Here is a 27,499-nt window from a genome sequence, read left to right as displayed (position 1 = left end):
AGGTTTTTTTCGTCATCTCTTTTCAACAAATTTTGTCATCTCTAACTACATTCTCTCTTCTTTCCTCCCTTATCATCTTTATCGAAGGTAACGACAATTCGTTATTTTTGTTTGAGACAAAGAGGATCAAAAAATGAGAGAGAATGCATCCAGAGATGACGAAATTTGTTAAAACTGGTGATGGAAAAAGAAAACCCTAAAAAAAATGGTTACAGTTTATTAGAAAGTGGTGATGAAAATTTTTTTAAGGAAAATGGTAACTGTTTAAACTTTGAATGAAAGAAAATTATTAAATTTTTAAGTTAAAGGAGAAATATGATAAATTTTTAATTTTTTTTAAAATATTTATAGATAAATGATATTTTATTTTTAACTTTAATAGTAAAATTTATTTTTTCCTTTAATTTTAATAGAAATCTGAGTATTTAAATTTTTAAAAATTAACAAGTAAAAGTTTGAGATTTTATAAATCCTTTAAGTGAGAATAAGTCTTCGTGCCTATTATATACTTAATAAGGAACTATAAAATTCTGTATATAGGTTATAATAATTTGATTAAATATCTAAATTATATCTCAAAATAATCTAATTAGATATAATTTATATGATGATCATATCATTCAAATATTCAATTGACTATTCTCAAATTTAAATTTAACTACAAGAAAACGTATTAATCTTGCAAACGATGAATACGCAGTCTGAAATTGAATTTTTCTCGCTATGAGAAAGAAATCTTGACTATGGTTACCTTGCCAACCCAAACACGCCCTTCATTTTTGTCGACATTTTTTAGAGTTTTCAGACTTATTGATTGCGTCCTGGAAAAGATAATCTTTTTTTTTTCCACAAATTACAATGAATCTGTCGACCATGAGCCATGACGAATGGTAGATGAAAGACTCAAAGGTTTAGCTAACTTAAAGAAACTAATAAAATATTAAGCATCACAAGCTATGAACCTGCACGACAGTCAACAATGAACAATCAAGTGAAGAATTTTATCTGTTACATGTAAAAATTATTAGGCTATCTTTGAAATTTGTTCAAACCATTTATTTATCATTGAATTCAAAATTATCTACTAACTATAATTATTAAAACACATTGATTGAGATAAGGACAATATATATGAAATATTATTGTTTGTTTAACATTTTTTAATGATATTTAATGAGTCAAAAATTTAAGTTAAATGTCGATCTTTATTATAAATAAAAAGATATTTATTATTTTAATATATTATTATTTAAATTAAATCGTTAATCTAAATAAAGAAATGACACCGTTCTTATATAAGAGTAATATTATGAAAACAAAAAAAATTATTAACTTATATATATAATTTTAAAATTAAAAAAACCATATTATTTAATTATATTCATAATTTTTTTTTTTAAATAATGAGTATGGTGTAACATATCTTTCTCGGTCCGTGTATATTAATTATATACACGAATCTCCTCCCATCAATTTTTTATATATTATTTAATTATAGCAGCCAATAGAACCTCTTGCAATAAACTTATGAATGACGAGCATATTACCTCATCATTGACATCATTTTTAAAAATAAATAATATATAAAAATAATTTTACATTAAAGATAAATTATATTAATTAAATAATTATATATTATTTAAATATTAATTATATATTTAAAAGAATAGTGTAATAATATTACGCGTACTCTGGATTCTGATAAATACAAACTTCCGGTAGCAAGCCAAATATGAACTGCAACACAGAAATTTCTCTTCCTTGTTTCGATTAATGTCTTCTTAGTTTATTATTTATTCACGTGGCATATATAATTTTCAAACTAACTAATTTGTCAACTTTAAGATAACGTAGCAACATGTGCAATAAAAATGTAAGAAAATTCCAACCTCACTCATTATAAAACAGTGAAATCGCTAGCGCATAAGTCACTACACAAACCAGGAAGCCAAGGATTCATGGTCATGGCGTCGACTTTCTCTCTGTCCTCCACCATTCCAATCACCCTCACCTCCTCCCTCTCTCCTTCTTCCCAAAAGACATCTCAACTCTCCATTGTTCGAAAGCGTAAACCCTATTCCATATGCAAAGTCACAAATGGTGAGCAAAACTCTAGCCCTAGCTCCAAAGAAGGAGAATTTTCTGGGAACAAATTTGATAGAAGAGATGTCCTCGTTGGTCTGGGGGGTCTTTATGGAGTGGCAAATCTCACTTCTGATCCATTTGCCTTGGCTACTCCAATTCAAGCTCCGGACTTAACCAAATGTGGCAAAGCTGACTTACCTGCTGGTGCAAAGCCAACGAATTGCTGCCCACCACCATCTACAAAAATCACAGACTTCAAGCTCCCTACATATAATGCTTTGCGAGTTAGGCGGGCCGCACATTTGGTTGATGATAAATATGTAGCCAAATACGAAAGGGCTATTCAGCTCATGAAAGAGCTTCCTGCCGATGATCCTCGTAGCTTCACGCAACAAGCCAACGTTCATTGTGCCTACTGTGATGGGGCCTACCACCAAGTTGGCTTTCCCGAGCTTGACCTCCAAGTTCACAACTCATGGTTGTTTTTCCCGTTTCATAGATATTATCTATATTTCTATGAGAAGATTTTGGGAAAATTGATTGATGATCCAAGTTTTACTCTGCCATTCTGGAATTGGGATTCCCCTGATGGGATGAAAATGCCTTCCATTTATGCAAATCCTAGGTCATCACTGTACAACAAACTGCGCGATGCAAAGCACCAGCCACCCAAACTGATCGATCTTGATTATAATCTTACTGATGAAACCACAACAAAAAAGGATCAAATTGATAGCAATCTTAAGATCATGTACCGACAAATGGTGTCCAATGGCAAGACTGCTAAGCTTTTCATGGGAAGCGCATACCGTGCCGGTGATGAATCCGATCCCGGAGCCGGTGCGTTGGAGAATATTCCACATGGGCCTGTTCATATATGGAGTGGCGATCGAACACAGCCAAATATTGAAGACATGGGGAATTTCTACTCGGCAGGAAGAGACCCTATCTTCTTCGCTCATCACTCGAATGTTGATCGAATGTGGACGGTTTGGAAGACATTAGGAGGGAAGAGAAAAGATTTCACTGACCCAGATTGGCTTGAGGCCAGTTTTCTTTTCTATGATGAGAACGCTAAGCCTGTTCGTGTTAAGGTTCGTGATTGTTTAGATACTAAAAATCTGGGATATGTTTATCAAGATGTTGAAATTCCATGGCTTAAAAATAAACCAACGCCTAAGAAAATTTTCAAGAAAGTGGCAAACGCTCTTGGCGTAGCACACGCAGCGGAGTTGAAAACAAACTTTGTTGAGCCAACTCAGTTCCCTATAGTTTTGGACAAAACTATAAGCACTGTGGTTCCGAGGCCAAGGAAATCAAGGAGCAAGAAGGAGAAAGAAGAGGAAGAGGAGGTATTGGTCATAGACGGCATTGAGTTTGAGAAAGACACAGCGGTGAAATTCGATGTGTTTATCAATGATGAGGATGAGGTGGCAACTGGGCCGGACAAGACTGAGTTTGCGGGGAGTTTTGTGAGTGTACCGCACAAGCATAAGCACCACAGGAAGCTGAAGACTCGCTTGATATTGGGACTCACTGATTTGTTAGAGGATTTGAATGCTGAAGATGATGACAGTGTGGTGGTAACTTTGGTGCCCAGATACGGGAAAAATGTCAGCATTGGCGGTATCAAGATTGAATTTGCCGACGATTAAGACTAATTTGTCATCTTACGTATTTTGCTTGTTCAACTCATGGCTTTGACAAACCTGCTGTGTTTCATTTTAAAACCAGAATTTGAGTAAATAAATGACTTAAATTATGCTTCAGTTTTATGTATCGTCTAATTAACCTATTTACCCAGGTAGACAGCATATTATATAGACGAACAATCTATATATTTTAGACATTTTTCTGGGATCATTTTGCATACAGCCGCCTCAAAAACAATTTTAGACTTGAAGAGAAATTTTTGTAACAAGATCTTTCATTTAAGATATTATTTTTGTATGAATCAATATTAATTTTTGTTTAGCTATATAATAAAAAATTTGGTAATAGAAAGAAATAAACACATTGAAATTTAGATTCTTTAATTTTTATATCGAAAAATGGAAAGTATAAGTTAGGAAACAGAAGTGACTTGAATTCTTATATAAGTTTGAACATTTTATATGTAAATGCTAATTTTAGTAGGCGTCTTATTGAAAAATTCTATCTGATGGTACTCATATAATGTTTTGATTAAGATACTGTAGTAAAATAATAAGGAGCAGTTTGAGGGGGGCAATTGCAAGAGAATAAGTTTAAAATGTATCGATGAAATATCAAGATTAAATTATTAATTTTATAATTATTAAGAATAATTGGAGTTCAAATTTGGTCAATATGATTTGCACACGGATTGACGATTTCAAGCCCTATAAGATTTGTGGACTTAAATATGACATCTACTATTAACAAGACCAAAATAAACAAAAGAGTTGGAATGAAATAATGGGGAGAGGACTTAATTCAGTTTGAATAGAGTATGTTTTAAAATTGGACAAGAGGCAGGTAGGCAAGACCAGATCCAAATTTGGAATGATTATTAAACTAATGTAAAATCTCTTCAAATCAAGATAATCTACGTGAGAAATCACTTTGAGTTTGAAAATAACAAGTTGCCAAAGTATAGCACGATGGTAATGAGAGTTCTGAATCTTCTGCTGGTATAAATCTAATAAGGTTTCAACATGAATGACTTCATGTTAGAGGCCATTTTGAAGATGAATAATGGGGAAGATCGATATAAAGATTCAATAACAGTATGATGGAACTAATGACAAAAGTCATACTTTGAATATAGACAGACACTTGATTTAGATATTATTTTTAGTTGTAGATGGAGTTATTCTTGCTATTTTGAATACGAATAATCCATAAAGATAAGACTTGAGACTTTGATTAATTATAAGGCCAAAAAGCTTATTCCCACCCAAAGTTTGGTACAGATTGAAAGTTTTATCCATTAATTTTTTAAAATTTAAATATTTATCTTTATATTAAAATTAGAAAAAAATATTATTTAGTTAAAATTATTAAAAAAAATTAAAAATTTATTGCAGTTTTCTTCGTAAATTTAAAAATTAACAATTTTTTTCAACAGAGACAGCAAAGTCGCCAGCTTGAATACGAACACAGGCAGCCAGCCAGTCACCGTCCACCAATAATGAGCAACAGCAAGGAAAATGAAACGACAGGGAGAGGAACTGCTAGGTAAGATGTGGAACGTCGCGAAGGAAAACCAAACTCGTTGAAGAAACGAAAGCAGAGAAGAATAATTCGGACGGCTTCTCGTCAAAGATCGCCGACGAGGAGAAGACGAGAAGACGACTTCTCCTCTGCTTCCGTTTCTTCGGCTATCTTCGACGAGAAGACGAGGAGACGGATGGCCTACAGCCTCTCCCGAGCATTCTAGTGTCATTCTCCTGATGATCGACGAGAAGCTGTCGTTTGCTGTTGTTCATTATTGGTGGACGGTGGTTGGTTGGCTGACTAGTGGTGATAGCATTCTAGTTTTTCCGTTTCAATGATCTAAAAATCTTAAAATATTGTTACTGTTCATCTCGGAATGGAGAGAGCGGCGACTTTATTGTCTCTGGTGAGGGCAAAAATCCTTTAAAAAAATAGTTAATTTTTAAAATTTTAAGTAAAAAAAATTATTTTTAAATTTAGAGAAAAAATTATAAATTTTTATTTTTTAAATATTTTTAATTAAATAATAATTTATTTTTAATTATAACAATAAATTTTAATAAAAATATGTATATTTAAATTTTCAAAAATTAATTGTATAAATCCGGATTTGCATTAAACGAGGGGTATGCTTCCATGTCATACCAATGACTCATTGACCAACAGACAGCCCGATTGAATGTTAAGTATGGAAGGGAAGCAAGAGGAGATCTAAATTTAATTATTTAAATGCAAGAGAATGGTAGATATTAAGGCAATTATAACATATTTTAAACATTGATTATTAATTAATTCACCGCATTTAAAAAATCAAAGTTATTGTTTGTAGGTTTGTAGGCATAGCAGGTGGGAGTCGTTGAAAAATCGCCATTAATTAAAGTAATAAACAGGCAATGTTATCTCGGTCCTTGTTGGCTACTGAGCTCAACTTTGTCTTCTTTGTTTGTTCAAAGAATCCGCCGATAACAAAATTTCCCCATGCCTGTCAGAGGCACAGGGGAACGTAGGGATACAATGTATACCACTAATTAATTGTTGGACTTTAAATTGATATTGAAGGAATTCTTTCAGCACGTTTCTGAATCAAGGCTCTCATTTCTATGACTTTTTCTTACAAAAGTCCATTAACTGACCATTATGTCTGGGCCAAAGGACCTGTTTTCACTCAATGTTTAGTTTATTAATAAAATCCTATTTATTAATTTTGGGGTATCATCTTTCGGTAATATTTAAAATTAGGGTTTTATTTTTTTATTCGTTATAGTTACCTATTATTTTTTAGAAAATTATAATTACATTTGCACAATTGTATTTTTTTTTTTCAATAATTTATTTTGACACTTTAATATTTATCTTGTTGACACACGTTTTCTTATTGATGATATCTTTAATGTGTTTATTAAAGTTTTTCTCATCGATGAATCATAAGCCTATGAAGCACATTTTGTCATGATCCACCAAACTAAAAATTACCTATCACATAACTACTTGACTCTCTTTGTGAGATTGTTCTTGAGAAGAGCCCTTTGTCGGCACAATAGGTTGCCAAATTTGTGATTTGATTTTTACAATTATTGATTAAAAAAATTCTGTTATAAAATGAGAGAGTGAAAATGGCAATGACAATGGCGATGGATGTGAAGGTTGAGCAGCTAAAGAGCGTCTTACTTAACCATTCTAAAAGTGTCTTTAAACCTAGCCAGATTCTGCCCATAAATTCCATCTCTAATTCCTCACATTGCTTCGTGCTTAGCTAACACATTTCATTCAAATTTACATGAATAATAACGTCACTATTATGTAATTATGTTCAGCTTCCATTTGTCGGTATTGGGTTAATTCATTTTGTTTCTGAGTTATGTTTTGTTTGTGAGTAATATTTATCACTTACCAAGGGTTTAGTTTGAGCGACTATCACCGCTTGGAGCCGCCGGGTGAGGGCGATGATATTTGGCTGTGTGGTGGATCTGTCAAGTCACCCAGCTAAAAAGGTCATTCTGTGAGAGCTTGACAGTAACATCACGGGAACATGAGTGCTCAAAATTTATTCAATGTTTTAGAACATCGAAGAATTTATTGAATGAATCGTTGGAGTGCAAACCATTAATCAATTCGCTTAATGGTCTTTCGTGCTTCTAAATCTCATAGAGGTTTGTCCCAACTTGTTTAAGCAGTACTCGTTCTCAATCAGAAAAACCATAATATACACATAGGAAATATCACTAGGGAGGGTGAGTGTGTTCACAAGAAGAAGATTACTATGTAAATAAATCATTGAGAAGAACAATTGCTAAAAATAGATAATACAATTGTGGGGTTATAACTACAATTTTCTGAAGATAATGAGACAATTATAATGAGTAAAAAAGTAAAACCCTAATAGTGAAAGGAAAATGTAAGTTTTCAAAACTAAGTTAAGAGAAATTGTCAATTTTCAAAATTAGAATGAGAAAATGAGATAAAATTTAAATTTTTTAATATTACTAGTTAAATAACATTTATAACCTTAACTAACTGATTTTGCTAATGGTAATAGTTGATAATGGTTATTTAAAATTTTCAAAGTTAATGGATAAGATTTTGTGAATGGTTTAAACATTGAGTGGGTATAAGTCTTTTGGCCTTATATTTTGTTCAGTTTCAAGGGTGAATACAAATAGATATTTTTTCACAATGAACCTAAGATAAAATTTTAAAGAGTTAATGATGAATAAAAATAAAATATAACCGTTACAAAAGATGAAAAAAAATTTAAGAATAATTATTGTAAAAATATAAAAACTATGAATTTTTTAGACATAAAAGGGTTAGTTGACTACCCTTGACCTGGCTTGAGTCCTCCACTGATATTCACCGTAGCAGCACAAGCAATCAGTAGTAGTATTAGTAGTCCTAATTAATCAAATATTTCTCTACTTTTAACTCAAAAAGAAGTGCATAACGAGGCCTCTCAAAATTCGATTAGGCTTCAATGCCGCCATCAACTTTCTCTTTTATAAGTAATCAAATATCACGCACTCTTTGTATTACACACTGCTTACATTATCACGATACTTATTTGAATAGAGGTTGGAGATCGAGTTCGATATCAATTCTGGCTAGGAATTGTCTCAGTTGCTCGAGCCAATTCTTGGGTGAGATTGTCAGCTCGATCGTCATGTCCTCCCGCAAAATTGTAAACCCGAAATGCAAACTGAAATGCTCTCTATGGTATTTTAACACTTTCCTCTGCTTTTCCTTCACATTTGTTTCCCTTTGCTGCTTCTGCGTTTCTTTCTCTACTTTCCTGAATCAAGTTCAAAAAACAGCATTCCCTGTGAAATGGACGTCACTTCATGAAAATCCAACAATGTAAAGATGTGTGCATATGTTTGTTTACCTTCAGTGCAAGCTCCATGCAGCCGGAGGAAACGTCCACCATTAGTTCTTTGATCTTGAAGAGGATGACGAAGTCGACATGAATATTATGATTTTGAAATTTCTTCACTTCCTCATCTTTTGTCCTCTCCAATGCTTCGATTTCTCCTTTGATCTGCAAGTTAATTAGTGTCTTTTTTTTTTTTCACTTGTGAGGTATTTTTGCTTTTGTTTTAATGTTTCTAAATTCTTCTAAATTCGATTATGATGAAAACATAAGAATAACCTTATTAAAGTAAGGGAAATTATAAAAAATAGGCTAAAGTAAGGGGGTTTAAGCAAAATTATCTAAAAAATTCAGATTAAAACAAAAATGCCAAACTTTTGTAATATACCGAAACTACCCATATATAAACTCAGCAAATTTCCCTGTTCCCACTGTGAAATCACTGTTCAAAAACAGGGGAAAATTCGAAATTTTCCCCTGTCCCACTGTCATCCCACTATCGGTCAGATTTTCGACCATTTTTGTGGTTTTCGACAACCGAAAATGGCACAACACGTTAGAATATCTTCCGTCATCTTATTTGAATCAAGTTATTGTTCATATTATTGAGATTTGAGTGAGATTTTGCAGTTTAGGATTTAGAGTTTCGATTTTGAACAATGCTTGAAATGTTTTGATTCTTCGTTGATTTCGTTGAATTGGTTGAGGGGTTTTGTGTTATAGCTTATATAGATTTGATTTGTGTTGAAATTGGAGGCCAAAACGATGAATTTTGGCTGGAAATCCCTTCCGAAACGTTCGACAGTCCGACAGTGGGAACAATGTTTCCCACTGTCGGACGATTTCTCTCACTGTTGACAGTGGGTTAAGGGGCTTACTTAGTGTTTTCAAAATATTAGGGAGCTGTGTGAGAGTCCTCATTCCACTGTAGATTTTTTTGAAATTTGCCACGTGATAGTGGGCTGTTGGGTGGAAATTAACTTTTTTAAAACTATAGGGTTTACATGAGATAGAATTTGAACAGCCATAACTTTTGATCCGGGAGGAGTTACGGGGCCTATAATATATCAACGCGAAGCTCGTTTCGAGCTCTATAACACCACTAAATTGGGGGGGCCAACATAAAACTGTTTCAATGTGTATTATGTAGTTTTATTATTTTATCAAATTTAGGATTTTCAGTTTTTATGATTTTAAGTTTGTTTGTAACCGAACTAGACATTTTTCATATGTAATTTTCAAATTTTATATTTGTAATTATGATGTGCTTTTTTAGATGCGTTTTACGATATAATTACCAAATTTTTGATTGATTTTTCGGTTTTCTCGTTCATAAGCTATTTGAACATGTAGTTTTATAAATTTAGATTTGTTTTTTAGATTTTCAAGTAATTTTTTTATTATTGACATTCTAAGATATTTCAATATATCAATTATTCGAATTCTAAAAGTTGAAATACCCTAGAATGACAACAATCGAAAAATTCTTCAGAATTTTGGAAAATACTAATCGATATATTGTAAAATGGTAAAATTCAAAAAAAACAAAACTAAAATTCGAATTCTAAAAATTGAAATACCTTAGAATGGCAATAATCGAAAAATTCTTTGAAAATTTGAAAAATACGAGTCGATATATCATAAAAAGGTGAAATTCGAAAAAACGAAACTAAAATTCGAATTCTAAAAGTTGAAATACCCTAGAATGGTAACAATCGAAAAATTCTTCAAAAATCTGGAAAATACATTCGATATATCGTAAAATAGTAAAATTCAAAAAAACGGAACTGAAATTCGAATTTTAAAAGTTGAAATACCCTAGAATGACAACAATAAAAAAATTCTTCAGATATCTGAAAAATACGAGTTGATATATCGTAAAACGATGAAATTCTAAAAGTTGAACTGAAATTTCATTTATAATGTTACTATAATGTTTAATATCAAAATGCCCCTCAATTTTAATAACATTTAATTTGACCCCTCAATTATCTATTCCTAAAATTTCATTGAGAAATGTATAATATCAAAATGCCCCTCTAATTTTAATAAAATTTCATTTAACTCCTCATAATGAGTGAAGAGGGTTTTTATAAATGAGAGGAAAGGTAATTTTGGCGTTTTAGAAAAAGTCATGGGCATTTTTGCTTAGGAATAGTGAATTTGGGCATTTTTGCTTGAAAATAGTGACTTTGGGCATTTTTGCTTTGTGGGACGGTATTTTAGCCATTTTTTATAATTTCCCTTAGGCCAAACGACTATTTCCCACCCAAGGTATCCTTTAACTATGGAAACATCAAACAACCACCCATGACTGGTTAAATTTAACAAAACTCTAACGGTGGTAAGGGTAAAATTATCATTTTCTCTATAATATTAAAAATAAACTAAAATAGAATCTACTTTTGCCCTCATAAACTTTAAAAACTAAAATTTTCCCTCAGCCTAAGTTTTAAAAAATTGCAGTTTCACCCTAGGGTTTCGTTTTGAAATCTCCGACGTATCTTCAGCTCCATTGCCGATGGTCTCTCCCTCTCGAAGCATCCTCTCCTTCCGACGATCTCTTTCCTCCCATTTAGACGTTCGACCGACGTCGAAAAAGCCGTGGAAGACGAAGAACTTTGTCGAGCGTCTTCCCAGTTGTCGTCGTCTGGGAAGACGAGTCTTCTTCATCTAGGAAGACGATCGTCTTCCCAGACGACGAAGACGAGATCGATCAATCTCGTCTTTGTCATCTGGGAAGACGATTTCTCTTCCCAGACAACGTCTCTCTGCACCGGATGAGTTGGGGTGGAGTTGAGGGGGGCTTTCGGTGAAAGAGAAACCGTCGGGAGGGGAAGACGGCCAGCGATGGCGCTGGAGAAAGTGAAAGGGTTTGGAAATAAACCCTAGGGGGGAATGCGATTTTTACAAACTTAGCTTAGGGAAAAAATATTAGTTTTTAAACTTTTAGGGGGGGAAAATGAGATTAAATTTATCACCGTTAGGATTTTATTAAATTTAACCGACTATAAGTGGGTATTTGGTGTTTTCATAATTAAAGAATAGAAACTTGAGATTGCAGCATACCTTGGGTGGGAAATAGTCGTTTGGCCTTTCCCTTAAAGTAACGTTCAGCCATGTCCAGGAGTTGCTTCAATGGAGCCACAATCTTCCATTTTTGCAATTCAGTGACCATTTCTTTTAGCTTAGAGAATAATGCTGTGGCTGTCCTCATTGCTTCCAACTTCTTTGAAGGGAAGCCTTCAAATCGTGCTAGCACCTGCATATCAAACCATTAATTATTTGCAGCTCATCGTCATGGGAAACCATAAAAATGAATATTAAATTTACAGTAATGAACAACACTAAGATGATTTAAACCCGAGATTCATTAGTCAAATTCTCAAGCAGTGATTCCACTTGTTTATGGAATTGAAGCAGCTCAGCCATGTCCTTTGTCTGGGAAGTAGTAATTGAAGTTTCAACTCTGTGATTGGCTTTGCATACTTTTGAACATCTTCTTAAATTTTTTGGAAGTAGGCTGATCTGAGAGATCATAAAAGAAAATATTTTAAATTTATTCGAGATATGAATAACTATAGTAGATCGATTAATTTAGTTTATCTTTATACTTCTGTCATTTCTGCTAGTGCATCAGCCATTCCTTTTCCACCAGCTCCAGATCCACCAACACCCCTTCTTCCCCTTGTCGATTTACTTGAATCACTTCCTTCAATCTTCCCTTTTAGAAGCCGATATAACTTCCCCATTTGGTTCGACCTCTTCAATTTAGTAGCTTTATTGGGTCGCAAGAATCTTACCGTCCCAACTGGAGGAGGTGGAGGCGCAGCAGCTCCATTTACAACTGGCATCTGTGGCAGAGGCGGCAGAGGTGTTAGTGATACAGCTCCTAACTTTCCAGGGGGAGGCGGTGGTGGCGGTGGCATTGATTGCGCTGCTGTAACCTTAACACTAGCTTCAAAATGGGTGCTGGGGGCGGTGGTGGCGGCATTGACGGTGTTAAATTTGGTCCGAAATCAGGCGTTGGAGGTAGAGTAGGCGGTGATGATGCCAGTTCTACATCTGGAGACAAATTTGGCTGTCTTGAAGGTTCCATTGCTACGGTTATAGGAGCTGTCACCAAATTCTTTGGCTTTTCAATTTCTTCAACATTAGCAGCCGGTGCTTTATCCAATTGTTCATCTTCCATAATTTCATCAACAATATTGTTGTTTTCAGCGGAAATCCTGGAATCTTGAATTTGGGCTTGAGGAGGCTTGTGGAAAGACGGGCGTTTGACATCAAGAGGGTTTAATTTCCCAACTGCTTGAACTCTGAGAGGCAAGAGAAGCGGTGAGGTATAATGTGAACTCGAATTCGGAAGAACCGACGTCAGCGTGGCCGGAGAACCACAGAAGGAGCTACCGTCGTAGTCCGACCAAGTCCCCAGGATTTTCCCTAGTGGGCTACCCGGTGGACTTGAATCTTTCCTCGCCAAATCTTCATCCATCACATTGAACTTCTCCATGGCAATCCTAATCAAGGAATCTAGTGTTCCCAGTACACTTTCAACTACAGCATAAATAATTCTTTTAGCAATTTCAATTAAGAAAATCAAAAGGGTAATTCATATTTCATACTTGCAACCTAAACATATTGCCACGTTGCTCTGTGTGGCTGTTCTCCTCATCTCGATGCATATCCAATTCAAATATGTCCATTGAATCTCTATTCGTCCTCCATGAACTTTCAATGGATTTTAGAGTCTTGGAAAAAGGACCCAAAATTTGACCTATTGATGCTTCTTTCATTTCTGATAATTGAATCTTCGGAACGATTTCAGGAAACAGATTTTGGAGATCTTTCATCGTCCTCATCAGCATCTGCAAGTAAGAACGTTGAATTCAGGATTTCTGATACTTTTTTCACGAATTTTTTTGAGAGGTCGATTGGGGACAGAAAATTAATACCTCGTGTTGAATTTGAACAATCAGAAGGAGGAAGGTCAATGATGTCACTAAATGTCATGATCTTCTTTTTCAAGTTTACCATTAAAATTCCATCCGAATTTCCAGATGACTTGTTCATTCTCAAGCCTTTAACTTCCTTCTCATTCTGGAATAGGGAAGAGCCTTTGAAAGGGTCCAGCAGTTGCTTATTTCCCTGCCAATGTTAAGATTGCTCATCAAAGCGAAAACTGATAACTCATTTATCTTTCATCGTCAATTCTGTTTTCAGAATTACAAAAATATTAAACGTCAGGATTCAAGCCTTCATTAATCCTGGAACAGAATGAGACCATGAAAATAAAATTGTACCTCGTTTGTTTTACGGCTCTACATCGCATGCGACGTGCAGAAACCATAGACTCTTGCTATTTCAATTGCTTTGTCTGCCATGCTAAGTCTTATATTTGATGTTGTTATGTATACATGTGCATACATAAATCTTTCCTTTCTTTTTTGCTTAATTCAAAGAATGATTCAAACCTTATTGAGCAATAAACAAAAAGGAAGTTCAAGAAAATTCAAATGGGACATTAGCTTAGCAGAAAAACTTGATGCGCAAAGAGATTTCCAGATGGGGGGCCAAAGAGATTCTTTCTAAGAAGATGATCTGAACTTTCTCCAGAAAACGGAGAGCCCAGTTGAGAAACTGAAGTTCGGTAATTTTTAAGGCCAGCTTCAGCAATTTTGAGTTTGTTTTCAACCACTCACTAGTCTTGCCATGGATAAAAAGGGTTGATGTTAAGTTGGATTTTTTACACGATTTTATAACAGTTTATGAGATGGCTGTTTCATATCCATTACTCAACGATGCAACAAAATTTGAGCTTAACATTTTCTACAAAGGGATTTCCAACTATTTTTGCTGCTTCTGAATTTGTCTACCATTAATTTATCCAATTCCAACTAATTGAACCGTGTTAGAATAGGCATTTGTACAACTAACAAGTATAATTCTATAATTAAAGAAAATGACACCTCAGTCAGTCAGTTGCTGGCTCTGCAGAATCACTCTAAGCCAGGGGATTAATTGCAAGAATTTCAGATCCTTCAACATTTTCAAACCCTGCAATTTTTTGTACACCAGTTGACTGTTTGTGGTAAATCAGCAGAGTTGGTCCATCTTCTGTCAATTGGATTCCAAATGCAGATGTATGTATTTTGCTTCAAGTCCATATGGGTATGCGTTAATGATAACATAAAGAATTAAATTTGGTCTACTTTCTAATGAGTGTGGAATTTTGACAGATTCAGAGATATATTATTAAAACCCAATAGTTTCAAGTATTCTTTGGAAATAAAACAGCAAGAAGTATTATCACATGGTGAAAGAGATTATTATGTCCCTACAAAAACAAACAATGACTCCTTCAGACTTCAATAAAGTCTCTCAATAGATTATGACGGCCCTAGAAAACAAAGGAAGAAAAGAAAAATATATCATTATAATTATAACTATACATTAAGGGAAAGAAAACTGCACAAGAAAAGTAGAAATCTTGAAGGAATTGGTAATAACAAGCTGATATTAGCTATAGAAGTTGGATCAGCAATGATCTAAAGTGGAAGAAGATGCAACTGGGTACCATCCACGTTTGAGCTTTTTCCTTAAGATGCTCTAATTCTAGAAGAAACAATTCTTTTTGTCACTTGAGCTGCAGAACCTATTTTATTCTTGTCGGGAGTAATAATACCTTTGGCTGTTTTAATTTGTAATGGTACTTTCCTGCATGCTGCTGGAGCCAACCCACTAGCTGCAGTTCTCTCAGCGATTCTTTTCTGCCATTGAACTGCTAATTCTTCCATCCTCTTACGAACCTCTTCTTCCTGCTCACAAGCATGTTTAATAAGTTTAAAAAGAAGTACAAAATGTTGAAAGGTAATGAATTAACAATCTACACTAACCAACCATATAAGCATCACTCGCTACCTTCTCAAACTTGCTCTTCTGAACAGCCGGCCTACTTACAAATGGTTTCCCGCTCTTTGAAATTAGCTCAGGTTTGGTCTTCCCAGTTAATCCACGCGTAACTTTAGACCTTGCTTCTTTTCCTGGATATTTTGCTCCATTATTTTCATTGTCTTAGCAACAGAGGTCTCAGAATTTGAAGAAAGCTTCCTGTTTTCAGCGTCTGAGAACCTCCTATTAGCTTCCTCTAGTGTCACCTCAACTCCATAATCCACATTCCATGAATCATTCACAGTTTCAAATTCAGATTCTCTTTCAAGCACCATACAGAGGTCATCAGGTTCACATGCTTCTTGCTTGTTTTTTGAGACATTTGCAGCAACTTTTCCAGGGCTGGCAGTTGGAGTTAGGCCTGTGACCATGCTTATGTCTGTTCTCCATTGGGAATATATAAATCTTCAGTTTATGGTCAAGCCTGTACCAGTGAGGAATCATCAACAAGTACACATCTCCAGGGTTTCTCAGTTTGGAAGTGATCACCTACTGACATATCTTGATCAAAGAGTGCAAGCCCACTGGTTGCTTTCTGGTTTTCAGGTTTCTCAGATTGATTGGCTACAAAGCAATCCTCTGCCTTTGCTGTCTTAATTATAGTTGAATCAGCAGTAGATACAATATCATTAAAATCACAACTAGTTTCTTCTGGCTTCTGTGAAATCAACAAATCTGCATCTCTACAATCCGCTCTTTTCAAGACACAGCAGAAGTTCTCTCCATTCTCAAAACCTTCTGGCTTAACTCTATGCTTACTTCCTCCTTCCCCCTCAGTTATCACAAAGGAGTCAGCTACAATTATCCTTTGCTTGAGGACTTTTTCAGATTCTGGATCTACACCAAGGCTGGCTGCAGAAGGAAGGACACCTTCAGAGCTTCTGACTATTAAATCTTCATCCCGAACATCCACTGAGTGCATCCTTTCTACCCTATTAAGTGTTTCATCCTCATCTCTCATGAGAAGGTTTTGGAATGCATCCCAGTTTTCATTTCTTTTTCCACCCTTACACACATCTGCAACCGAGTTATCATTAAATTTCTGGTCACTAGCATCATTTGATCCATTTGTGTCGGAAATATAAATTGGGCTTACAAGTATGAAGATTGAAACCCATGTTACACAAAACCAATTGGCTTGAGTTAAGGTCCAATCTACACACTTATATACCACTCCCTTATGTTTTATTTATTAGATGTGGGACTCTTTCTTTATTCTTTATTTGAGTCTCCAACACCCCGTTTAAGTGCAAGCACCTAGACTGTTAAACCTGCCTCTCGGCTTAGCCGATTCTTGGCTGGATGCGTTATCACTTGTATCCAGGAACACTTAGGCTGTTAAACCTGCCGTTTGACTCGTGCTCTGATACCATATCGAAAATATAAATTGGGCTTACAAATGTGAAGATTGAAACCCATGTTACACAATAGTTATGAAAAATTTACTGCCAGCCTTCCAGCTGATGAGTGTCAATATGCTATCTATGACTTTGATTTTGTCACAGAAGAAAACTGCCAGAAGAGCAAGATTATATTCATTGCATGGTCCCCTGACACATCAAAACTGAGAAGCAAGATGATTTATGCAAGCTCCAACGACAGTTTCAAGCGAGAATTGGATGGTATTCAAGTAGAGTTGCAGGCTACTGATCCTACTGAGATGGGTCTTGATGTCATTAGAAGCCGTTCTAATTGAATGTAGATTGATTGTGTCAATTTGAAAATTTGGGAAACATCAATGATTTTTCTGGAAAAGCAAAGTATTTTTTGGTGTTGCCTGTTACTGTTCTTGATTCCTGCTTTATACTGTGGATCTTCTCATCACTTTCCAAAACTTTGGAGAAACTTCAGACAAGGAGAAACATGGCTAAATTGGAGCTGTACAGAAAATTTACAAATACCCTTGCAGTATGTGTGCTACTCTCCATGGCTTGGATTGGATTTGAGCTATATTTCAATGCAACTGACCCAATAAGTGAGTTGTGGCAATTTGCCTGGATCATTCCAGCTTTCTGGAATTTGCTTGCATTCACACTTTTGATGGTTATATGTGCCCTTTGGGCTCCTTCATGAAACCCATATTACACAAAACCAATTGGCTTGAGTTAAGGTCCAATCTACACACTTATATACCACTCTCTTATGTTTTATTTATTAGATGTGAGACTCTTTCTTTATTCTTTATTTGAGTCTCCAACACCTCCGCTTAAGTGCAAGCACCTAGACTGTTAAACCTGCCTCTCGGCTTAGTCGATTCTTGGCTGGGTGCGTTGTCACTTGTATCCAAGAACACTTAGGCTGTTAAACCCGCCGTTTGGCTCGTGCTCTGATACCATGTCGGAAATATAAATTGGGCTTACAAGTGTAAAGATTGAAACCCATGTTACACAAAACCAATTGACTTGAGTTAAGGTCCAATCTACACACTTATATACCACTCTCTTATGTTTTATTTATTAGATGTGAGACCCTTTTTTTATTCTTTATTTGAGTCTCCAACACCCCCGCTTAAGTGCGGGCACCTAGACTGTTAAACATGCCTCTCGGCTTAGCCGATTTTTGGCTAGGTGTGTTGTCACTTGTATCCAGGAACACTTAGGCTGTTAAACCCGCCGTTTGGCTCGTGCTCTGATACCATGTCGGAAATATAAATTGGGCTTACAAGTGTAAAGATTGAAACCCATGTTACATAAAACCAATTGGCTTGAGTTAAGGTCCAATCTACACACTTATATACCACTCTTATGTTTTATTTATTAGATGTGAGACACTTTCTTTATTCTTTATTTGAGTCTCCAACAATTTGCAATGCGGAGGTTTTTGCTAGCATCTCTATGTTTTTTGTTACTTGAGTTTGACTTTCGCGATTTCTTCAACAATCCAACTGCATTTTCTACCTTTTTAAGGGAGTCTCGATCAATGAATTCATCATCGTCTGAAGAAGATTCATCAGACCCTCCATTTTTTTATCCATTTCTCCTCTTAGGAGTAATGTAATTAATATTACAAATGACAACTATCCTGGAGGACTTCTTCATATGCTTTTTCTTGCATGCATGCTCTGTTGCAGAATTCTTCTCTTGCTGTATGTTTGAATCTGAATCACTCCCAATGTCTAAGTCACTGATTCAGCTTTTCCATCTTCTTCCGAATATTTAAAATTTTTGCTATTAAGAAAATTCTCTTTCTTTCGGGAAGATGATTTATGATTTCTATGATAATCGACCTCCTGAGCTAAACCAGGATTGGATTCTTTCATGTTGGGAGCCCACTGCATACTACCTGCATAGTGAGGATGCATAGGAGGAAAATGGTACCCTTGATAGGGAGGCAGTTGTTGAATAGGACAACTGTACATAGACTGCAGTAACTGGTTTGGCCATGTTACTGGAACTTTTACTTTTGCAGGCAAGTTATTATCCGCACAATATGTTTTTAACATCAGAGAATAGCTAATTTGTTTGTTGCACGTATCTTTTAATGTAACTGCTCTAAATACAAACTGGGATACTGCCATCATGAGAATAGAAATCACGATTCTAAGAAAAGCAGCCCTGTTTGCATTCATTGTTTTGTTGCTTCATTCATGGGAACTAAAAGCCACGGTGGTTTTTGCAAAGCCATAGAAAATTTGAGCAAAGTAAATGAGGTAGCAAGAGAGCAAAGCATAATCAAAAGGGAAGACAAACCTTAGCATTTGTACAAACAAGTGCAGCTAAGTAGAAAACTAGAGCAGTGTTGAGGGAATCAGAACATTAAATGATAGCAAGAAGAAAATATTATAAACTGACTAGGAGTAATCTAATTTCACTTAATGCATAAATAATTTAAACAATCTGCTTAAATGATTAGTAAGTTATATGTAATAATGCCTTTGATTGGCCAGACTTAATACAGTCAGATGTTCAAGACTTCTAGTGCATGCAACAGTTAAGCACAGAAAGAAATGAAAAATTTATGAAATACCTTGGTTGCCATCTGAACTTGCATGACTTGCAGTTGAATCGGAAATGGATTTATCCAAAGATTCATTTGTCCTGAGATTAGCATTAGATGTAAAATTTAACAGAACATTCTTGTTAGGGGTGATGGTTTCGTGTGTAAGTACAATGCCAGATGTGCCCATTAATGACAGTTCTGATGTGGAGCATGCCTCCATTGCTGCTAATTCCTCCATCCAAAGACCATCGCCATGCTTTTTCTTCCAAAATACTTGAAGCTTATGCATGCTTCCCTGTAATAATTAACAAGATATTTTAAGACTCATTCATGCAACTTAAAAAGAACTGCACAAGTTTCGTCATTTAAACTGCAATGAGCAGGAAAATGGAGAAAACAACTGATGAAAAATTCATGGCATAATCAAACAAGGTCTTAATCAACTTCCATTTTATCGGTGATTGACTTTTATCTATTGCAAACGATAAGTAAAAACTAAATAGAGTGCACTTTTGACAACCTATTGAGCAAGTTCAGAATGTGACCAATCTTTCATCAGATATGCTAGTCAGAAGAATAAAACCAACCATCCTCACAAATTAGTAAACAACATTTTGTAAATATAACAAGCTTTCAGTGGTTGGTATTGAATGGCTTTGGCATATCAGTAAAAACAAGAAAGAGTCATACAGTATCTAGGCATCAGAGCCTGGTGACAGTCCAAAAGCAAGAAGATGTTTTATCAAAACTGAGGAAAAAGTACACATAAATTTCAAATGCAAATAACTTCATAACCTTATTGTTTGGACAGAAATAAATGTTTTCGTCCAAATTCAATTAGAGAGAAAAGTAGTCATTTCTTAGCTATACAGAAATAAAAATGAAAAACTGAATAATATATGAAACATACTAGAGTGTATGAAAAGCTTCATATCTGAAATAAGAAATCACAAGTGAAAGAAATATCTCACACTTTCTGGCTTTGATAGCTAAAATTTGGAGCACTTCATACCTTAATCTTTAATCTCCATACACATCAGCAAATGAAATGAGATCACCTATGCTGTCAACTTCAAATCCAGCAACAAGTCCATGAGCAAAAGCCATTGCTTGCTCTTTCTGGAGCAATGCTTTCCGAGTTCCCAACAGACGATGAAGTTGAATCCTTGTCATCCAAACAACTAAATAATCAATAATAATGATACTCAACAGACTGAATATTGAGCAATTCATTCACCAAGTAAAACTGATAGAAGCAAAAATGAATTACTTGGCGTTCTCTTTTTTTACAGCATCATTCTTTCTTTCAAGTTCACCTTTTAGCTGTGAGCAAAAACCAAAGAGAAATTTAAAATGACACAAAAAATTCTGATAAAACTCATCACTGCAAATGATAGGGATAAACAATGTACCTTAGAGGAATCAAACAACTTCGTTCTATTACCATCCCCACTGCCTAATTGAACAAAGCTAATTCGAAATCAGCTCAATTGCACTAATCTGCAATGAAGAAATAAAGCAATTTCACAATGAATGGAAACATAGGCATAAATAGTTACTAAGCACACCTTGCTCCACTTGCCCAGGCACGCAAGCGTTTGACAATTTGATAGATTGAACTAATACCTCGATCTGCAAAATCTCTTTTTCAACACTAACAAACCTCTCAAGCACTGCCGGTGTGCTTACAAACCTCACAAATCTGCAAAATTCAGGGTGCAGAAGTCATTTAGAAGTTTGAATTTCCAGTTTCTAATTTTAACTTACGCCATCAACTCAATGCTAGTTAAATCATAAATGCCAGTCTTGATAAGCTTTTCTTAACCAAACCAGATTTCATGTCTCAGAGAAATTATAATAAATTGGAAATTATGTTGGATTTTACAGCAAAACAGATGGCTAATCTCTCAATTTGACAGAAAGGTAATACTAAAAGAATTGACAAGAGATCCAAATTACCTCTCAAATGTAGTTTTAGTGAACCAGAGGGCGTCACGATTTGGTGGACGAAGAGTAATGGAGTAGCTCCCTTTTGAAACTTCATCTCTTGCAAATTTAAGATGAGAAATGAAAGGTTCAAACAACCCAGAAGCTAATTTCTCACTATTCCCTCTAAACAACAACACCAGCTCAAATCTTCACCCACAAACACAACCAAAACACACCAATATGATCCCATTTCAAACTTCCATTAATACAAAAACATAACCAGACTATTAAATTTAATGTCCCTCGACCGAGTTGGAGTGAGAGTGAGCTGAAAGAGAGCATAGTCGAGGCGACCCGTTGAATCCATGAGTGGAAGAACAAACGAGAAGTCTCAGATAGAGAGCATGGAAGGCAAATGATTGAAGAAAGTAAATAGGAAAATAATAAACTGTGCACGTTCATGCAATGTGAAGAAGGCGACGTGTTTTCTTTTGTTTAATTAGATGAATGAATGAATGTTCAAGGAAGAAGCCAGCCAAAGATGATGAGGCTGCGGAGCTGTGCACATGGAGAGTGATTTTGGGCAACTGAGTCTTCTGTAAATCGGACCCGCTTGCCATTTTCACTTCACTTGTTGTCTCAGTGACTCCTCTGACTCGATCTGTAACACACTCAAATCAAATCAAGGTAAAAAAATAAAAAAAATCTATGGATTTCAGATATTAAGTGATGTTTATGTCTACCACTCATTCAACCTGGGATTTTTGAGCATCAAATAATACAAAGTAGTTGATAGGAAGCCAACCGTGAGACAGCTAAACGCCATGAAGCTGGAGATAGTGACTTTCTTTTATTATATTGATTAATTGTCACACGTGGGGAATTTACTTCATCAACAATAGGTTAACCGTATTTATGAATGTGTTAGCGGTGTCAAACGGCCGGCAGGTGGTCTTGCCTGCAGGCCGTGACAAGCAAACACTTGGTATAGTGTAGGCTTCGCAAGTATGATTGATCCACTAAATTAAAAAGGTTTACGACATACGAAATATTCTATTAAATTATAATATTTTAAAATTTAATTTTTTTAATAATTTTTTATGAATCAAATCAACCCGACATATAAGGTATATCCTAACACTCTCAATGATCTATTGGTCTAGAACAACCTATTAAGGTAGCAAGTCTTGCCAAAATAAAGAGGCTGAGTTGCAGCCTACCCATCCTTTTACATGTCTAATATATGTTGAATTTGAATCCTACTAAGTGATGGGATGTGTTAGATTGGGTGTTTTGTCATCCCCAGCATTTATGGAAAATTCAAACCCCTCACATTTTGGAAACTTACATAACCACCCTTAACATTAGTTGACCCCTGTTATCTTTGAACTGATTATTTACTAGCTTAAGGATATTTTTTTTAAATATTTATTTGTTTATTAATTGTTTTAAATTGATTATAATATATAAATGTATATGAACATTAACCCGCGATGGGTGTTGTTATTAGTTTCTAAAATTTAATAGTGTTGATATTCCAAAGCAAAATCTCCATAGGATATCACGTAAATTTCCCATAAAATATTAATAGTAATTGAGAGTTCAAAAGTATTCAAGTAATTCAAGGAAAGTTATAGGTCAATTTTGAGTTTGAATAAAAAGCAAATGATGAAGGAAAATAGTTGTTTTAGATTTATCCTACTGGGATGTATTATTTCCTTATTTTATTGTTTTTCCTAAGCTCATTGATTGTAGATGGAGAGCTGTGTCCAAGGCCCATTCAGAGTAATTTTCTCCATCCAATCGAAGGGCAACATATTAAAGTTTTACAAGATTTGTCATTTTCACCAACTGTAGATTAATAAAATAAATAATAATTAGTGATATAATAAGGAGAATTATGTGCGAACTTCAGGTTCGTATTTGTCATATATTCATAAAACTTCCGGTTTTATAATTAATATTCATAATATTATAGTATGTAAAACTTATATAATATTTTAGACTTCTATTTCATTATTTTCATCACTTATGCAATCTTCAGGTTGCAAGTGGGATGTAGTTATAATATATATGTCAGTAAAATATAGGACTTCAGGCCTATATATATTTTCTCATGATTTTGTAATCTTTAGGTTACAAATTATATACAGTAATCATATTTAGGACTTCAGATCCATGTTTATAATTGTGTAACTTCAAATTACAAATAATGTTTAAGATTTCGGGTCTAAATTTATGATATTTTGTAAACTTCGGGTTGCAAATAGAGTATAATTATAACTGAAAAATTAAATGGCATCATAACAGAAAATAAGATATATATAATAATTGAGAGATTATAATAATATACCTGAGCAGATCGTGTTGATAACGTATTATAAATATTATAGTCTAATGAAAGATGATGAAGCTTTGAGAGAGATTTATAACGGAGCAAAGAAGAAATAAAAGCAAAGAAATTAAAGCAGAGAAATTGAGAGGTTGATTTCTGGAAACAAAGAGAATATAAAAGTAAGAGATGAGAAGCAAGAAAGAGAGTTGCAATTCGGATGAAAGGAAGCATGTATAAATTGAGAGATGATGGGAGGTATTTATACACAAATTTTTAACCAACTCTTCTTGACAATTTGGCTTGCTCATATAAAAGGCATTTAATGGCTTGCTCATGGATTTGTTTTGACTTGCTTAGGTGGAAAGCCACCTAACATATATCAAATTATAATATTTTAATTTTTAATTTTTTTAATAATTTTTTTTATGAATCATATCAAACCGACATGTAAGTTATATCCTAAAGTTCTAAATGATCCATTGGTCTAGTACAACCTCTTACAGTAACAAGTCTTGCCAAAATAAAGAGGCTGAGTTGCAGCCTACCTATCCTTTTACATGTCTAATACATGTTGAATTTGAATCCTACTAAGTGATGGGAAATGTTAGATAGGATATTTTGTCATCCCCAGCATTTAGTGAAAGATTCAACCCCCTCATATTTTGGAAACTTACATAACCACCCTTAACATTAGTTGACCCCATTTATCTTTGAACTGATTATGTACTAGCTTAAGGATATTTATTTGTTTATTAATTGTTATAAATTGATTATAATATATAAATGTATATGAACATTAACTGGTGATGGGGTGTTGTTATTAGTTTTCAAAATTTAATGGTGTTGATATTCCAACGCAAAATCCCATAAAATATTAATAGTAATTGAGAGTTTAAAAGCATTCAAGCTAATTAGAGGAAAGTTATATAGGTCAATTTTGAGTTTGAATTAAAAGCATAGTCCAAAGTAGTTAATAAAATATTGTAAGAGACTAAATTATACATATTTATACGGGTTAATTGCTTGAATGTGCCGTTTGATATTTATTTACAAAATTTTTTGTGCAATTATTTATCGTCCAAATATATCACGATAACCTTTAAGGGGTAGTATAAATAACAAAAAAGAAGATTATATGTATAAGAGAATATGGTTTCAAATATTTTATGACGATATATCAAAATCAAACTGTTAAATTACCTGATTCAATGGTTATAGGATAAATCATTAGACCTTGAATTTACCGTATTCGATATAGTTAATTCCAATCCAATATGACAATACCACTCAGGTGAGATTTCCCGATACCAATACATATATGTATAAAAACAAAATAAATGAATTCTTATTGGCAGTTGGGTTTAGAACAATTACGATAATGAGGATATTTTGTAATCTAGATATATGTGTGGGGGGTTTAGAGAATTTTTCATTAAGAAAAATAAACTAAACCGACCATTTTTTTTTTTCCAGGTAAACCTAACAAATTACATTTATTGCAAGAGAACGAAAATTCATTGAGGCTTCTTCATTCAAAAATTAAACATTACACGTGGTCAACTGATAAATAAAATTATATGTATTTAATTTTAAAATAATAAAATATTACTCAAATAAAAATCGTTTGTATGAAATCTCTTTCCCATTATACAAATTGGTTTTTATTATGAATAATATTATGTATATAATTTTATACACAAATAACAGTATATTATCATATGATTAGATAATTAAAAATTAAAAATAAAATAATACTTAATCATAAATTACACATCATTATTTATATATAAAACTATATATATAAATTATACACATAGTTTTATTATTTTATTACAACACTCACATTCATGTTTGTTTCAGTCGAATCTTAATATATATTGTCAATTTTAAACATCAATGAGGATCCAACTATATATATATATACATACATATACATAAAGGAAAAAATTTGTCAAATAATATGTGTTGGAACTAGAAGAAAATTCATTGAGGCTTCTCTGTTAAACTAGTATGTTACTGAAATTACCATAAAAGTTCTAATTTTTGCATGCACACTTGCATATTAATGAAAAATTTTGAATTGAAGTTTTCAAGTGTCGCTGAATTCTTTATTGAGTAAGAGGAATATAAAAGTAAAAATAACGCACTTGACTTGACAGGTGATTGGCTTGAGGAGCAATCAATCCATGGCTGTTGAATAAGACAAAGTTCAAGAACCACGTTGTCGTTTCATGAGTCAACAGTTCACACAATTCATTTTCCTTTATTTATTTTATAATTAAAAAAAAAAACTATATACTAATTGATTTATTACATCAATGTCCATTTCATGCCTTTTATATTGAAGTGAAAACCCTAGTGTTCTAACTTTACAAAGCATACCTTTTACATCAATGTCATTTTTTTATTGAAATAACTGTTAAGGGAATTAATTATTATTGAATTTGGGAAATTAACAAAATAAATATGCATAGTTATTAATTAATTTGTAATAAGGTATATAATTAAATTATATAATGCAAAATCTACTGCGAGTCTCATGCAATTCAGTCAGGATTTGCATATCTATTCATCAAACCATATATTGCAAAATCTATGACTTGACCAGAAGTCTTGAACTTGATCAAGCTTTATGAAAGTTTTTCACATTTTTTTTAATTAAATACATTTTAGTTGTTAACTTTAACGTATCCTACCAGGTTAAATAAGTCATATTCAGAATAATTAATTTATTATATATTTATGGTCGAGGTAATTAATAAGCAATTTTAAAAAAAATATAAATAGAGAACCATCAGTATTTTTGCTTCATTTACTTAAAAGAAGATAAATATAACCCTTTATTAGAAATTTTTTGATATGGGTTAACATTAATTATGATTTTGATTTAATAAAATTAGGTAATTGAATAGTTCAATGTCAGTTTACAAATGGTTTAAGTAATCAATAAAAATAAATTCGATACATTTAGAAGTTATGATCTGAGTAGATAACATAAGTATAGGTTTTGAAGTTTATTGGACTTTGATGATAGGTCAATAAACTTACCATAAATTAGCTAGATTCCAACTTTAAAACCTAATACAATATAGTTTATCTGTACAAAAATGTCATTCAAAGAGATTTTTGAAGTAGAAGAGTCAGTCACATCGAGAGGTGATCTCGACAGATTATTTCAAGTAATTATAAAAGTTTTCGGATTTAGTTTGCATAACGATTCAGGTATTTCTAAAACCTTAAAGTTTTAATTCAGTATTTTATAATCTATATATAGATTTTGAGGTTATACTTGATTGATTTATTTTATTCTGTAAAATAAATCTTACAATCTTATCCAAAACCCTGAGTTTTGAACGTTTGCACAAGCTCATATCTTGACATTTCTCACACGAAAAAAGGATTCAAGGTGGCTAATAAGTATAATACTAAATAAATTGTTAAAAAAAATAATTATTATAAGAAAAGAAAACCATACATTTGAAAAAGAAACAAAAACACATTCTGTGGATTTGATTTGTTGATGATAAAGTTAAGTTGATGGTCCTTACTTGGTTTTACATTGAACAAACGTATGTATCAAATAATAAAAGTAAAGATTAAAAAAAGTAACACCCTATAAAAAACGTTATAGTTAGTATATAAATTAATATTTACGATTAATGTATATAATTTTATTTTCCTATACTCTACACAACATAAAATTTTTGATAACGAGAAATCTT

At 33.5% G+C, this 27,499-nt stretch overlaps 2 protein-coding genes, 1 long non-coding RNA gene and 1 pseudogene across 3 annotated transcripts; 1 reads left to right on the top strand and 3 right to left on the bottom strand.

Moving 5' to 3' along the window:
- The first annotated feature begins 1,916 nt into the window (after window positions 1-1,916).
- LOC123193265 (polyphenol oxidase, chloroplastic-like) lies at window positions 1,917-3,854 on the top strand. The gene has a single exon (XM_044606126.1). The coding sequence runs from the start codon at window positions 1,959-1,961 to the stop codon at window positions 3,738-3,740; it is 1,782 nt and encodes a 593-aa protein (XP_044462061.1). The 5' UTR covers window positions 1,917-1,958; the 3' UTR covers window positions 3,741-3,854.
- Window positions 3,855-8,225: 4,371 nt separating this feature from the next.
- Window positions 8,226-13,742, bottom strand: LOC123193581 (annotated as a pseudogene).
- A 1,162-nt stretch (window positions 13,743-14,904) lies between these two features.
- LOC123192410 lies at window positions 14,905-16,693 on the bottom strand. Its single transcript, XM_044604950.1, has 2 exons — window positions 15,545-16,693; window positions 14,905-15,441 (listed from the first exon to the last, which is right to left on the bottom strand). The coding sequence occupies exon 1, from the start codon at window positions 16,533-16,535 to the stop codon at window positions 15,993-15,995; it is 543 nt and encodes a 180-aa protein (XP_044460885.1). The 5' UTR covers window positions 16,536-16,693; the 3' UTR covers window positions 14,905-15,441; window positions 15,545-15,992.
- A 1,852-nt stretch (window positions 16,694-18,545) lies between these two features.
- LOC123192412 lies at window positions 18,546-22,179 on the bottom strand. Its single transcript, XR_006496865.1, has 6 exons — window positions 21,473-22,179; window positions 21,082-21,215; window positions 20,926-20,969; window positions 20,784-20,836; window positions 20,526-20,678; window positions 18,546-19,808 (listed from the first exon to the last, which is right to left on the bottom strand). It is a non-coding gene; the product is annotated as an uncharacterized LOC123192412 (long non-coding RNA).
- Window positions 22,180-27,499: the final 5,320 nt, after the last annotated feature.

The sequence above is a fragment of the Mangifera indica genome, chromosome 12 (assembly GCF_011075055.1).
Source record: "Mangifera indica cultivar Alphonso chromosome 12, CATAS_Mindica_2.1, whole genome shotgun sequence".
Classification (NCBI taxonomy): domain Eukaryota; kingdom Viridiplantae; phylum Streptophyta; class Magnoliopsida; order Sapindales; family Anacardiaceae; genus Mangifera; species Mangifera indica.
Note: the sequence above shows the minus strand (reverse complement) of the source record. Positions and strands in the feature narration are given on the sequence as shown.